Below are 16,699 nucleotides of genomic sequence, written 5' to 3' on the forward strand. Positions count from 1 at the left end.
AAGTCTCTAGTAACCAAAAAACCCAGCCCAATAGGTGTCTGCACAGCAAACGCTGATATCTTCTCAGAGGAATACATTACTGACATAAGCACCTTTGCGCTTCCTCAGAAGTCTTGAAAATATCCAGTCCATGAGTTTAGTAAATCATCACTTTATTTTTTTTGAGAAGCAACACGCAACGCCTCACTAGATGACTGATGGGGAGAAATAAAACCCTTCATTTTATTAATCTCAACAAGTAGAAATGCAGCAGATAAAACACCCACTTGAACAGAGGATAGGAGACATAGAAGTGACTTTTGCCACCTGGCTCTGGAGACCTTCCATTTATTGCAGGTTAGTACCACACTTGGATGTCACACAATAAAATGCCAATAACACATTAGAAATTTAAGATATAGATCAAATATTACCCATATGGTATATTTCTGCTCCTATTTATATGATATTTTCTGAATCCCAGACAAAGCTTTGATGTCTCTCCACCTGCATTTCTGCAGTTACTGGAAGATTAAAGAATTGCTATAAGGGTCCTTTGAGGGAATATGTCTCACTGAAGGTGAAAATAGAATAAAAGCCACAGAATAATTACAAGTAATACACCATCATGAAAGCATTTTCAGTTAATTTCAGCCCTGTACTCCATCTGGGAGAAGGCACAGATCATTCTCCAGATTATTAAGAAGAACTATTTGAACATTTTCAGCATGCAAACGTAAAGATCATTGGCCATTTATGAAAAAAGACCTCTGCTCATTAGCTTGAGTAATTACACATGTAGTGAGCTGCATGGTCCCTTTTCCCCAGCCTCTCAGCTATAGGGAATAGGGAGCTGCTGGGGTGCTGGGTGAAGTCTGAGCATTCGGATGTCGCTCTGAATCTCTCTGGGAGATTTTCTGAAGATCTAACAGCAGATAAGCAGGATTAAGCAGCTAAATCTTTTAAAGCCTTTTCTTTACTGGGCCACATAGAATTTTCCCAAAATAACGCTTCAGTATCACAATAACCATTCCCAACCTCCTCATCAGCAGAGATTTTACTTGAAATTGCTCCTCCTCTCCCTTCAGTCACTCAAAGTGATTCTAAGGTGGGTAAAAGTCCTCTCCAGTGACCACACACCACCTCCCCTTGTGTTGCCGACATCCCACACGAGTGTCTCTCCCCGCCCTGCCATCAGCTGACCCAAAAAATGCCTTCTCCCCTTTATTTTTTGCCTGTAGAGCCATGAGCACGGACTGCTGGCATATTTTATGTATTCCTTGCAGCGGACACATTGCTACAAGCACCAGGTCTCTGGGGACGAAGCAGTTCGGGCTCTGTGTGGTGGGGAGCCCAGGGACAAGGTGCTTACATGGAAAAGGGAGAAAGGGCTCCCACATCCAAAGATGAATGCTATTCACCTCCAGGGACTGCAAAAAAGCGGAGACATTTCAAAGGAGGGACCAGGGAAGACTGTGCTCTGTTCAGTATAGAGAAATGGAATGACAACATTTCCAACCAAGACCCTTTTAACATGAAGACAAGGAAGTCTGTATTGTTTAATATCAAATTAGATCCAATAAGCATAGGAATAGGTTTGCAGACGTTGGAGGAAATGTAAAGGCGACACTTGGAAAAGATGACACTTAACCTGCAATGCTTAATTTCTGTAATAAAAATGGTAAGGTAGCATCCAAGCTATCTTTGATATCAGAAGCCAATCTAGCAAAAGAGCAGCCTCACAACAGGGACTGTCCGTGCTGTACTGCAATCATGTAATCTGATCAGGAGCAGTTTGACACGGAGATTCCAAGTCAAATACACTTCGGACCAAACAAATTTTAAAAAAAAGGTCAAAAGCAAGCTCCACCTGATCATGCGTGGTCTGACAGGGGTTGCGTTCTGCACTGTCAATTTGCTCTGCACACACTGCTCCATGGTGAGGAGAATGAAGGCTCAAATAGAGACTAATGCACCTTCTCCATCTCTGCTCAGGAAACATTCTAAACCGCTGATCGGGTGGACAAAAATAAGCAGAATGCCTTGCAGAGAGTGGTCTTGTACTGACAGGCTGTCTCATCAGATTATGTGAAAATAAGTGATTTAAAAGAGTGGTACCCACAACTGCCCTCCTCTGCAAGGAACAGCGGTTGCAATTTGCCAGCATCACCCCTTAGTCCCTGACAAACCACTGTCCTAAGTGGTATTTAGTTCGCAAACTCGCTTGAGACAGCAACGCTGTTCAGGGGAGAGTAAACAGAATAGAGGATGCAAGGATTCGACGCACATTTTTCCTTGTGAACTTTATCCTGCATAGCTATTTTAAAATTATGTATTAGCTGAAATAAGTTAATTGCCCTTTTACTGCCTTGCACCAGCTGAGCAGAGGATCAGTACACAGGAGATGTGCCCATCAAGTTCCAAGTCCCCATAGCCCATGGTTCCTATTTTAGGAACCATTTTTAACCACAGATTATCAAATTCAGTCACACTTTATACTTGAAAACAAATATATTTGAATACAAGTAGTTAATATTTTCACTGCACCTGTCAGTGGTTTGCTATATTAAGTTACCTAATGTATAGTATTGTCTTGTTTCAGATTTTTCATACTTTAGAGGTAAGCTTTCACTTCTTGCAAAGTTTAAATGATGCCAGTGTTGTGTGTGGACGGCTCATTGCTGACTCATTTCTCACTCATTTAGATGCACTGCAGAGATGCTACTCCATACTACTTGAAAGTGCAATTGTTTGGCTTGATTAAGAAATTAAAGAAATTTTTAAAAAACCCAACAAACTTCATTAAAGACAGCCAGCCTTAAAACAGTACCCAACATGCAGAGAGGTAGAAAAAGCACATATAATATGAAGCACTCAGTACAAGAGACAGAATTTCGATACAAAAAATAGTTTAAAGCCAAAATGAATTCTATCATCACATAGAGATTCAGCAAAAGGATATCTCTCTGCATTATATATATGTGTGAAGTATTTTCTTTAAAAACATTCACCAGTGTTAATGTTGGTGAATAAGCAAATAGCAGTCCTATTAAAAAAATGAGGAGAACCAGGGCGCCAGCCAGACAAACCTTGGGCAGTTCACAACTTGAAGGGGTCGCCAGTGATAGAGGCCGTGCCATAAACTGGACCACAAAAAGGAACCAATTTCATACACTCCAAATGCACTAATTTCACACACTCCCAATGCACTAATTTCACAAATAAATACTGACACAGTGGTGATGTCAGCAAGGCACAGCACAGGAACCAATGCCTGGAGAAAGCAATCAAGTACTTTTGAAATCTGCTTTCAGGGTAAGAACAACTCATCACTTTTAGCTAAAGCCTGAGGGCAGGAGGCTGCGTACAGCGGGATCTGGGCTTGAAGATTCGGACTGCGCTCTCATTTGAGGACCGCTGCAGGTCAGGTAGGACGGAGAGGACAGAAAGAAAGAAGCACAAAGCTCACAGGAGGCAGGGATACAAGCGAGAGGGTTCAGGAGAGAGAAGTGGCTAGGGCAGGAAAGAAGAAATAGGCTGGTCGGGGAGGAAGTAAGGAGGAAAGCAGGGTGCAGATAAAGAAGAGGGGAAAACAGGGGCGGAAACCAGGGCTAAACAAAGAGAAAGGGAAAAAAAAGGATAATATAAGACATTTCATAAATACGTAACAAAGAAAAACCTTCCTTTGAAAGCCAAAATAAAAATCAGTTCAGTTGTTCTTTGCAGGCATTCACTACAATTTGCCAGATTGCAAATATGCTTCCTATGCTTGGTTGGCAATCAGTGTTTTCCTCTGCAATATTTAACATCATTTATCAAGCTTCTTAGTACAAATTAAGTTACAATGTAATCAATTAGATTGAAAACACAGCTTGTTTCATTGTTTTAATTTTGCAGTATAAGCATATTCACCCTAGTTTAACAATTAGCTAATCAAAAACCATGAAGTGTTTATGTAGCTTGGCTTTTTGTCATTCAAATTCCTTTCCTGGATCCCTGCGAATGCACCAGCCAGTGGAGTCCCAGCTATGGTTTTAAAAGCCTGGCAGAAAAGGCATGTGGGAAGGGAAGAGAGGAACATGTAGAAATCAGAACGTGGTGCTGGGGTTTGAAAAAGGAAAGGAAGACTCTGGAAACTGCTGCTCATTTCCAGATAAATAGAGAAAGTGCCTATGGGACTGCAGCCTGTTTTCTCCTGGGACGCCTTCTAGGATGACTTCTGCAGAAACCACTTTTTTACGAGGTTAGAGCAGGGTGGACAGGCCACTTTTGTACCCAGAGGAAGCTGCAGCTGCTGGCTGTAGATTCAGAAGGTTTTCCCACGATGTGGGGGACGAACTGTTCTTTTCTGTACAAAAGAATGTTTCTTCCAATTTCTAGAAATATTTGGACACAATAGTTATCGCCTTTTGGTTAAGTTTAGATCTGCGTATTCTGCAGTTAATATCTTTCCATGTTCTGGCAGTTGTGGTCAAAAAGATAATTAGGGAAACTGCCTGTTCTCCAGTTTTATGGAGGTGAGGGTTTGCATTGCGGTGGGGTTGTTTGTTTGCTTTGTGGTTGGTTCGTTTCTGTTTGTGGTTTTGTGTTGTGGGGTTTTGTTTGTTTGTTTGTGTTTTGTTTTGGGTTTTTTAATTTGTTTTTAAACTTCTCATTTATTTTCAATAAAGTGCAGTTTGGAGTTATTTTCAATGAACTTCTTGCTTCCAAGAAACCAACGTTTCCTTACCATCGCAAGGGAAGAGGTAAAGACAAGCCCTAATGACACCAAGCATCCACCTGCAGCTTGTCCAGGACAGGAGCAGATGTAAAAGGAGGCTCTCCCAACCTGCAGATGACCAAGCAGATGAGAGAAAGCAGCAAGCAATGTGACACTGGCTGGGGCCAGAGGAGCACGGGTTCACCCCCTTGGCCAGTCTTTTAGAGGACACCTTGGGGGGACGCGGGAGGAGGCAGCAGAGTGACAGAAGTGGGGCAAAGCGTGCTGCCGAGCACGGCCGCGGGCTGACAGATGAGATGTTATCAGACTTCACTTCTCTGACAGACTTTGGTGCTTTAACACTTGCACATGGTAATGTGATCAGCATTTGTTTCCAGCTGCGTTTAGGTGGAACTGATCCGATGTGACTGTCAACCTTCCCTCTGCCCACAAGCCCTTGCAAGCAGAAGCCAGACACCTCCTCTCCCAAACACCATTTCTGCCTGTCTAGGCAACATGGTTTTCTGGGATCATGTACAGGATGTAGGACTAAACAAATTAAAAAATGTTCAGTCTTTACATTATATTTTTGATTTAGATACATTACACACATAACAGCCCAGTAACTGACAGAGGTCCCTTCAGTGCTCTGCCTGATTATAGGAAAGGAACATAACATTATGAGCTCTAGTTATAATGTTTGTTACATTATCTTTCCAGAAATGAAAGCAATAAAAATCTGATTGCTGGCCAGCGAGGACAGGTTTTCATTAAAACAGCTTTGAATTGGTTTCTTTGCTCCTGTCCAACCACCACCAACTGGAGTACGGGAATGATTTTTTTTTTCCCCTGCAAATACACCTCCTTACAACATTCAAGACAAAATTTGCTATGTAAAACTGAAGTTTGCAAAAATAATCCTCATCTACATTGTAATATCCTTTGCATTAACTTTATGAACACAAAATAGCTACACATGAAGCGCCACGGAATAGAGTTGAAATGTTCTCTTCCCCCATTCCTATACGCAAAGGCACAGTTCTATATGCAAGTATAACATATCTCCAAGCAGCGTGCACTGGGAAATTCAAATTAATTGAAGGCTATACTTCAACTGTTTTTGTGGTCAAAAGAATCATGCTGTATTTGCAGAGAGCATGAAAAGACTATCTGCTTTATATGTGGGTGTAAATTCAGCAGAATTTCATGTCTTAAATGAGAAAGAAAGAGAGTCCACTCAGCTGCTCACATAAAAATCCAGGAAGCAGAAAGATATAAACAGATGGTCTTGAGATTTTCAAATTACAAACCTTTTTGGCAATATACAACTGGAGGAATTCCAAACCGTTGTCACTTTGACACCACTTTGTGGTAAGTAATGAGATTTTGGTACTTACAAATTCTGAAACATGCTGCAATTTGCAGACCAAAACCAGCTATCTAAAATCATGGAGTTAAAGTCACATTTTTAGAATAGGTGCCAACATGACAGAAGCAACTTGGAAGGCACAAGGAATGCTATTTTTTTTTTAATGCTTATTCATAGATTCACTAAGATTCTGCAATAGATCCAGAAGATATAAGCAACTTTGACCAGGCTGAGCGCGCTCACACTGTTGCTGACACTGTAAAACTGAAACCCACCATAAGGATAAAAGGCAGACTGCTAAACACAGCATCCCACAAGATGAAGAAACCCTCCATTCCTCAAGGGAACATTACAGGAACACTGCAAACAAAGGAACTTTGAAACATGCATTCCTTGTTCTGGTTGTGGGGAGGTTTTTTGGTGGTGGTGGTTTGGTTTTTTTGGTTGCTGTTGGTTTTTTTTTGGTTGGGTGGGTTTTTTTAATCTCTTTTAAAAGATTTCAACTCTTTAAATGCATTTTATAATTTGCAAGTCTTATTCTTAGTAGGTTATTAAAAAGCGACTAGCTATCAGGGGGGTGCACAAAAGGTGTATAAATAGAATTAAGTGGGCACCTTGTAAAGGAGCTCAGAGCAGCCTGAGTACATGCACATGTCTAAAACAAGAGCTAGCCTTAACATTTGGACAATTGTAGCTTTTGGAGCTCTCGGATATATCTGTGCTCCCACATTTTGACCTGCCACAAAAACTGGAAGTGAGGGCTTGAGCTAATGATTTCAGGAACTAGTAATCATTGATGCACAGATCTTCCATTTTTGAGAGGGGAGAAACCCCGCCTCATCCTGGGTTTTGAGGGGAAAAAAAAAAGGTAGTAACTTAGAACACTTACTTTAGATTATAACTGTATAAATGTAAAGTATATCAGTACTCCAGGTTCTCATTTTACATTAGATAAACGAACTAGGTAATGCCATGCTCAACTCCACAGCTATAGGTACCCCACCTTCATATCAAAGTGCTCTACAGAACCTTATCAGGCTCAGAAGAGAAACTCAAGTATGGAACCACATACTTTCCACCCTCACCAAGTAATTGTTCCAGGTTATTCCAGTGTGGAAACTGAAAGAGAGCTATAAGAATCTTTGGGCCACGTAATAACAGCTAAAGAAAAGAGAGGAACAGAGTGGGCATTAATTTAATTCTGCAGTATGATGTGGAGGTTTCAATACCAAAATTGCTTTTAGAATCTGAATTTTGGCTGGGTTTCCAAATTATCCTAGTCAGTGCAAAATGGCAAAGAAACTAACTTTAAATTTATTACAGCAACAACAAAACTACAAATATGTATGAGAAGACACGACACTTACCACTCAACAGAAAGCAGTACTCAGGAATCTTCCCAAAACCAGAGGTAACGCTTTCTAACATAACCCAAACCATAGCTATAAAATCAAAAGTTGCAGCCCATACAAAGCAGAAATGGAAAGGGTTGCTAGGTTTCATTAGACTAGTGAGAAGGCATCCAAAATTATGACTACTGTCCAATGATGTTAATCTTTCATGTGACAAACCTGCTTTCACATCCAGAAAATAAAACGTGCTTACTTGTTATTAGTGGGTCCTGTTGCCAAGACATCCGATTGCAACTTCGGGAAAAATCCTTGTTCATATTTCCCTTGACCGATCTTCATATCAAGTAAGTGTGGGTGGATGGCTGTGTGATCAATCTTCATCAGCCGCTGCTCGATGGATTGAGCTGCAAGTGACAGTCACACGTGAACAACCACATTAGTGAAACACCTTAAGACACGTTCCACAACAGACGTGGTCATGCTCTGATCCCTGAAAACACTCTAGAAAGTTAAATATTTATTAATAGTGACTTCAGATCCATAAATGTGTCACTTAAAGAAGTGAGGAAATGTCTGTGCTGTTATTTTGTTATTTTGCTTTCACCCAACACCACTGGCACAAGCAAGTTAGCCAATAAGCAAGCAGGTATTTACGGGAGCCTATGAGATGGGTTATGAATCGGCAAGAGCACTGCAATCTTTCCCTGAAATTCGGTGTTTGGCTTTAACGCTCCTTCGGCAGAATGGAGACCTCTGACATGGGCTGCAACTCTTTGTGGGGTCGAGCACACCACTTTGCCCCAGACACCTCACCCTGGGCAGATGCACGGGGGATGATACCCAAATTTTGCAAACACCTGGCACCTATAATGATCCCCCTCCTGAAATTAGCTGTGCTTTTTGAAGGCCTGTCATCCTGCAATGACATATCTAATTGTAGCAAGGCCCGAGGAGCATCAAAAAGATCAAGAGATGCCTGGAAACGAGGGAGGCTACAGCAACACCGGAGACGGCTCCCCAGGAATCTCAGCTCCACCGAGACTAATGTGGTTCAGTCGTCTGTTTCAAGGACGTGAGGATTTCATCTCGAATCTCAAGCAGGATGAAAATAAAATCTGTCACCCTCTCAACACTGAGTCAGATGCTCTGTGAAGAAGAGGGGAAAGGATGTGTATGGGGGAAATCAGCATTTAATTAGCAACTTTAATATTCAGCTCTGTAGCCCATCCATTAAGGGGCAGGCCCATTCTTTTCAGCATATCACAACTAGTGAATAAATATGCAAAACATGGAAGCTAAATCCATTTTCCATTTGTAAGAACAACACAGAACCCGTTTCCTATTTTATAAAACTGTGATGGGAAAGAAACTGTCATAAGATTTACATACATTATCATTAGAAACTTGGCGGCTTTTTTTTTCCCTTTTAAAAAAAAAAGTAGCTTCATATGGTTTTATTTTGGAGAAAATGGACAGGATAGCGTGGGACCAGGGGGTTTGAAGGATTCTGGAAATAGCAGGTTAAACTAACAGGTGCTGGATTGGTGCTAGGGTCACACATATTGTGAATATTAAATATGAGGGAAGGTTGGTATTACTATCAGTTTGCTGTGTTTCACAAGAAAGAAAATGAGGTTCCGGTGCCACAATATCTACCAAAACTAGACGCTGAATAGACAGTCGACCTGCAAATTAGAATTGGTTTTAAACAGAAAAAGTTAAACAGGCACAGGATTTCTATTTCTGCTACCTTTGTAACAAGTAAAATGTTCTGAAGGAATTAAAAAAAAGAAACGTGATTGCCTCAGTTCATTAGTATATGTCCCAACAAATTTAAGAGTATAATTTCCTGGTATTACTTGGAAATGAAATAAATACTTGCACAGTAAGAAACTCAAGTATACTTTGAAAATGCATCCTGCAACTGTAATGGAAAAAAAAAAATCCAAATCTTCAATACACAGGGTATTGTTCATTAACACTGAGAATCTATCGCTCGATCTACTAAATATGCCACACAGGACTAGGTCCCCGGCATCCCCCGCTGCTCTAACCAAATGGTGTAAGGCAAAAAAAAGGTCTTTTTAAGGGAAGGGGGAGACGAGGCCAGTGGAGCAGACACCAGGGCTCGGCTCCTCAGTGTGGCTGACGCTGATCCCACCACCACGGTGAAGGAAAGCTCTCCTGGCAATGGAACAGGAGCTGCCTGAACCGAGAAACAGCAAGCCCAGCTCCGTGGCTTGGTTTGTGTCGATTAAAGGCACCAGCCTAGGAGAGCTCAAAGAGAAGGTAAAGGCTTCCGCGGTTTCTAGAATTTAAAGCGTGCTCAAGTCTTTGTCTAGGGAAAATAAGGACACCGCTGAGTCCTCCTCAGGTAGTTCTAGGGCTTCCTCATCAGCTCCAACGCTTGGATGACTGAGTACCTATATTTTTTTGTGACTGACATTGTACTTTTGAATATTTCACTAGCCCATCTGAACGTACCTGCTTCTTTCAAAGTGCTGCATTTCTGATAGTTGGATGTCCGCAGTGCAGGGGCCCTCACATTATATAGCCTTATTTTCTCAATGCGGGAGTCAAACACTCGCAGAAAAGGGTCCTTCTCCTCCCACTGGGAGATTATCTTATTGTCTATGAAGGTTGCAAACATCTGTGTTTCGATGAAGTGTGAAAGGAATGGGAGGTAAGGCTCGGGTTGGTCCGAAAGGAAGGAAGCCTGAAATACAGAACAGCTCGTTAGTGCCATGTTCCTGCCCGGCGTTGACATGACGAGACATCCTGGAACAGAGAACCAATCCAGCAGCCAACCACAAGGCTTGGACAAGGCTTCCCCACCATGAAAACACCTCTCAGAGAGGTGTGAATTGATCTATGAAGGGGTTTGGTTCATGGGTCACCTCTTGGGTCACGATTGTGAGAAATAAGCAGCTGGGGAGGCTTTGTGACAGCTAGAGTAAAGAGACTATGGAATCACTGAAGTAGTGTCTGTGCTTCCAAGCTTTTCAAAGCAGCCTGGGAGCTACCACCCGCAAGAACGAGCCCTGTGCAACCCCCAGCAGACCACCACCACATGCGCCCCCTTGGGACCTCTGGTCTGCACAACCCTGCTTGGGACCACATCACTTACTAAGGTGGCATACCTACCAAAGGGTGTACGCTGCTCTTCAGCTAGTGTTCTTTTGTGAAGTCAAGCAGGGCAATTAATCATGAATTTCCAATTAAAACTGAGCGTGTGCCTATGTCTCTAACTGAGCTTTAAAAATCCTGGCCTTAACAGCCCATTTTATTATAGCAGTAGTAACAGAGATCGCCTAAACAACTCCCTCCTTTTGAATGTTGCACTGTTCATTGCCTGTAAACAAACAAGACCAATAAAAGGCACGGCAGCATTTTTTAATCAAAAACTGACTCAGATCAACACTTAGTCTGATCCTGACTGCCTACCCCTCTAACATTCTCCTTAGAGAAGGACTTGTATCTGAAAAGGGTGATGGCTAAGAATACTATCCACTTTTCAGGGTCACTCAGAAATAGTAACTGCACAAGCTTCCTAACATTTCTCATTCCTTTTACTAGCCTACAGAGTCTTTATTTCCTCATTTCTAATCACATCTTCCTTTTCACTCTTGTGTACGCACTACAATGGAGTCATGACATGACTCTTCTGCCATAACAATGTGATAAGCCTCTACAGAACAACACTACCCATTACCAAGAAGTTCTGTTGTGAAATTAGGAAACAAGAAAGACTGGATTCGGGTTTTGTCTCATGTGTGCACCTCTCCCCTGGAGGAGGAAAGGAGGAGGAAAGGAGGAGGAAAGGAGGAGGAAAGGAGGAGGAAAGGAGGAGGAAAGGAGGAGGAAAGGAGGAGGAAAGGAGGAGGAAAGGAGGAGGAAAGGAGGAGGAAAGGAGGAGGAAAGGAGGAGGAAAGGAGGAGGAAAGGAGGAGGAAAGGAGGAGGAAAGGAGGAGGAAAGGAGGAGGAAAGGAGGAGGAAAGGAGGAGGAAAGGAGGAGGAAAGGAGGAGGAAAGGAGGAGGAAAGGAGGAGGAAAGGAGGAGGAAAGGAAAGTTCACTTTCCATTGCCATCCTTTCACCAAACGTGCAAGACAAGCCCATCGGCTGGGCAGAAGCCCACCAGCTTGGTTTGTACAAGCCAGAACAGCTCTGACCAGCTCAGTGGATCTGCATTGATTTAGTCTGGCAGGCGATCTGGCTCTGTGTAATCAAAATGGACAAATCCCTCAGTAAGGCAGACGAAGAATGGCAGATTAAAGAGTACCTAGGCTATATATATATAAAATATAGCTATTCTCCCTCCCTCCCAAAAGCACTTTCAGATGGAAAAATGAATACAGGGCTATCTTTACTTTGTCAAAGTTTTGCATTTGTTCCCTGTTTGTCAGCCATGATTCCATATCGGGGGCAGCCTGAATGACGAAAGCCTCGTAGTCTGCGAACATCTGCGTGAAGCGGTTGGCAAAGACCTCGCGAAGCTGCACGTTCAGTTTGTAGTCCCTCAGCTCCATCTCCTCACAGGGCAACTTCCCACCCTTCTCCTTCTCTGCGAGGGGAGCTGTGATGGTCATTTTTTCCATCGTCACGCCCGTTCTCTTGGCGAGAGCTTGCAGACGAGCGACTGTCTCGTTGCCTTTCAGCAGCTCGTACACGTTGAGGGCATTGCTGGGGATGTTCCCATTCTTCTTGTCATTCACCAAGTCGCTAAGAACCAGGTTCTTGAGTTTGGTGGCACTGTCACTGCAGTGCAGGTTACCCTCTGGTGGGATCCCAAACTGCAGGAGAACCTCGGAGATTTCCTGGATAAACTCCAGCTTGTTGGGGAACTGGGGAAATTCCTCTGGCAGTTCGATGAAATGGTTATCAATGTCCACGAAGCACAAGTTTGCCTAAAATACAAAGAAAAGTTTCAAAACAGAGGCTCAGCACTGAATTGGCTCCTCTGCTAAGGAGCCTTGTTTTCCCAGGGTGTTTCCAGCCAGAAGGATAAGAGCACACACATGCAGGAGACTTAAGCTCTATCATCTAGCCTGGGACACCTCAGACTTTAGCAAAGCTGGTGGGCCAACTGGATGGCAATGATTTAATGAACAAATGAAGCCTCCTGCCCCCTCCTGTTCTCCTGGGACTTGCAGATCCCAAACTTCCCACTACAAAGATCTGATATCCTTTCCCAGACTAGCCAAGGACACACCAATAAGCAGGTTGTGCAACACCACATCTCAGCCCACATAAATATCATTTGTGTGAATTGCTGCATCTCAAGGGCACATTTACATTACCAGGACCCAACTGCAATAAGCCTCTGTAGCCGTGCTACCAAGGAAGTTCAGTGAGAAAGATGACGCTGCTACTAGCAAAGCTACAAAAAAGGGTTCCCATGCAAATTCTTCAGGATCATGTCTGAGTACAGCTTGTCCATGGGAGGTCAAGCCTTATTTCCCCACTCCCCCTACTCCCTGTTTCCATGGAGGTTTTTAATCTTGGCAATTCCACTGCACGAGATTTAAAGAGTGCTCTTAGACAGCTTAGCTATGCAGGGAGATGGATCTCAGCCCATAAGATTAAAGCTAAGTGAAGACATGAATCTAGCAGAGCAGATACTTTAACTATGAAAGTGTCAATGGGGGGATGGAAGAACCCTACATAAAAAGTAATTACATTGCAAATGCACCCTCAGGAATAACAGCAGAATGAAAAACAGTAATTGATCTTCTGAACTGCGGCTTGCATCTGAAATTCTCTGTCTTGAGTGCACTGTGCTGAATAAAATCTTAAACCAGGTCAGATTCCCAAGGTGTCGAGCTTCCAAGGTTTTTACCCTGGCATAAAGCTGCAAAATGGGAGACGCAGGAACCTCCAGGGCAGCAGGAGCAGGTCTTTGTTAGCCTGACTTGGCCATCAGCACGGCTCCTCCGCCTTCTCCAAGACACTTTTCCTGTTCTTCTCACAAAACACTGTAGACTGATCTTCAGATTATATGAAGAAAAAGGACTTATTTTCCTCCTTTTTTTGAAAAGGTTAATTTTCAGCAGGACAATACATTCCACAGCAAACATGGTTATAATATATTGGATTATTTCAGGGACATGCTTGAGATTAGTCACCTTTCACATAGATACTTTAAAGGGTATTAGGATTCATTTCATAAAGCAGAAGTGTCCCTTCAGCTCACTTTTGCATAATAAATTTGGACTGTACAAAGAAAAGCATTTCTTCATACAAAACAATTTGCTTTACTTAACTATACAGCTATTAAAGAGTTGTGGTATGCATCAGTACGGTTCTTTAGCTCAGGGACTGTCTTCTTATCTATCAATATTTCATTTCAAAGGCTTTTTAATTTCAGCTCTGCATATCATTTACAAAATTTGAAAAATGAGATTTGGATTCAGAAAACCCTTGGGGAATTGGTCTCACTTCTCTCTTCAAAAACATCTGATGATTAAAGTTAATGCAGAGAGATTAGTAACCTTAAGACAGCATGATGGCCAGTCGTTAGAATTTTTATCTCTAACAAACGAATGATTTATATTTATACCAAGAGCTTGAAAAGCTAGCCCCTGGCCTGGACAATAAAGGAATGCTAAAGCGAGCAGTGCTTCATCACTACTCGCATGTGAAGGATTTTCTATTTTTTATTGTCTAGAGGAATCTGAGATACAAGATCTTCCCTGCTCAATACGTCTTCTTTCTTTCCCTTTCCCACAGTTACTGGACCTGTGGTGCTCATAAACTCTGTGCTGATATTTTTCACTCATTTGTTAAACATCATAATGGGGCTGGGGGTGTTCCACCCCACTATTACTCTTCCCTCACTGGTGATATTTAATTTGTTATTCAAGCAATCCTGCAAGTCCGTCACATTAAAATTTTAATTTAAGGAAAATGACAGCTTAATCTGCTAAATAAAAGGATATGACTAATAATTTTTAAAATCGCAGTAATTATGTAACGTTAGCACAGTTTTACTGAAAAAGCGTAGCTAAATATCACCGTTATTTCCACGCCAGTGCAAATTTCATGCAATTGGGCCATTGTATCCATGAGGTAAGGCTTGATTTATACTGTTACATCCCACCTAGGCTAAGAATCAGTCACCTCCACCTAATACTTAAAATAGTCCTTTAACAAAAACTGTATGGTCCTTGCCCTGTGTTTATCCCTCCACTTCTACATACAAACTCCCCCTCCTGCATATTCTTCTCTGCAGCTGCTCCCACCTGCCTTCTCAGTAAGAGCAACTACTCACAAGCCTTAGGGCCTCTGTCTCCAGGAGATGTCCCCGCATAGAGCTGGGCACAGCAGTGCCACCGTCATGAGATGTTACAGCCATATAAACACTTATTCTTAGGGTTCCCACTGATTTTAAGAAGAAACCCAAGTTAAAAAGCATGGCATGCTCAAGAGATGGGTTCAGTCACCACCTCCAAAACAGACAGGCAAGCCATATCCTAAAGGCAGTATGGAGAGTAATCAGTGGCCAGGTTAAAATGTGAAGCAGTTTTAATAATCTTGGTCAAATTTTGAGTAGAAAAATCCCCATTTCACTCTCTACCACCAGTGATTTTAATACCTAGACTAGGAGGATGGCCTTTCCTTCCTTTTTTTTTTTGTTTTCTCTCCTCTGGGGAAAATCTGATAGACCAGACAAAGTTTTCACTTCCCATTGCACAGGAGAGCAGATTTTCAGTCCAAAAGATCATAATTGGAGTGAGTCAATATTTCAAAAATAGGTATATGTTTTGGTATTATCTTTTCAGAAGTGGCGAGGGTGATTATAGAACGAGGCATGCGGCTTGTCCAGTACTATTAGGGTGTAAATGGGTTTCAAACAAATGGTTTCACAAAAGAGGAAACGAATTCTTAAAACCTGTGGGACAACAGAGGTTGACTGAAACCAAACCTGCTACAGGCCTTTGCTTCTCTGTCTCCTTTTCTACTGTTGGTTGTTGCAGTTCATTGATCCATGTTTTTCTCAAGGAGGCCTGGCACTTTACTTATATGTACTTTATATATACTCATATATATATATGCACCTATAGGTGGTTCACAGGCATGGTATCAACGCAAACCTGGCTTGTTTGAGGCCAGGACACTGGTCTAGTAATAGACCTTGACCCAGTCAGGAACACATGGGCTTACCCATGGGCGAAATGAGGCTGGCAGGATGGGGCATGCTTCTCATCAGCAGTGGGGAGACAGGAACAGGTTTATACCATCTAGCAAACAGACCCAGTTTCCTAAGGACCATCCCCAAATGAAATGCTCTTTAGCCCTGTGTCAATAGGACTGACCAAGAGTAACAAAACGTGGTGAAGCATGTGATGTAGGGAAAGCAGAAAGACTTTTCGTGTCACAGCAAGAAGCAAAAAGAGAGGCATTTAGAAGCCAATGCAATTAGTGGCACTCATTAAATTCAGAAATGGACCGAGAAGGGCTGAGGAGACTTCCCCTGCTGGCAAACAATCTTCGTGGTGTCAGAGAAGCCTCCCAACACCGGGTACAGCATTTTCCAGCAGGGATTCACACAAATATTAATAGCACATTTCAGAGTAGCAACCCCAAAGTTGGAGACTGACCTCCTGAGGCAGCTCCAGCTTGGAGCGGTCAGTTCCCTCCTTGGACTGCAGCCCCATCAGGTAGGGAACGGGAGCATCCAGAAAATGCAGGAGAGAGGCGGGAAGGATGGGGACGTACACGTGCTGCCACTGAAACGGGAACAGCAGCGTCGTGATCCCCTCTGCCACTGTCATCAGACGCTGATAATCTAGACAGGGAGAGAGAGAGAGACTGAATTATCTTTCTCTGTCTGGCTTTTGAAATCTGGTTGGCAAGGACAGTCAGTGACAAAACAAGACAGAAACCATGTTTATATGGTAAGATGTTCTTTTGAAAATAACACAGCATTTATAAGCCTTAAATATTATTTAATTCATCAAAACTCATTACCTCCAGGAAGAAACTTCTGAATATAAATATTCATATCTTATCTAGACCTATTCTGTCATTAAATTCATTTATTAAAAAGATATCAAAAGTTCTCTCTAAAGTACAGGATAATAATACTCCGATTCTATAAAAAGCATGTATTTTCACAAGGCAAAAGGAGGAGAAATAAGTGAACTTCAAGGAAACATTGTGGTAAAGTTTTCTTGCTTGCTCCTGCTTGCCTGCTTCTCCTCTACTTGCTACCACTTCTAAGGCTGAGTGTATTTTCCAGGAGATTCATTTTGGTCGAGTACCAGCAGAATTTTACAGTCCCTACATATTTAAAAGCATCA

The 16,699-nt window shown here is 42.3% G+C and overlaps 1 protein-coding gene across 3 annotated transcripts in view; it reads right to left on the reverse strand.

Annotated features, from left to right (window-relative positions):
- DENND5B (DENN domain containing 5B) overlaps positions 1–16,699 on the reverse strand; it is a 117,392-nt gene that overhangs the window by 28,779 nt on the left and 71,914 nt on the right. For all 3 annotated transcript variants that reach the window (XM_065631950.1, XM_065631966.1, XM_065631958.1), the window contains 4 exons: positions 15,998–16,185; positions 11,768–12,304; positions 9,884–10,115; positions 7,653–7,803 (listed from right to left, as the gene is read on the reverse strand). In XM_065631950.1, coding sequence (XP_065488022.1) covers positions 7,653–7,803; positions 9,884–10,115; positions 11,768–12,304; positions 15,998–16,185 — 1,108 coding nt within the window. The remainder of the gene's footprint in view (positions 1–7,652; positions 7,804–9,883; positions 10,116–11,767; positions 12,305–15,997; positions 16,186–16,699) is intronic.

This window comes from Caloenas nicobarica, chromosome 1, assembly GCF_036013445.1.
Source record: "Caloenas nicobarica isolate bCalNic1 chromosome 1, bCalNic1.hap1, whole genome shotgun sequence".
Classification (NCBI taxonomy): domain Eukaryota; kingdom Metazoa; phylum Chordata; class Aves; order Columbiformes; family Columbidae; genus Caloenas; species Caloenas nicobarica.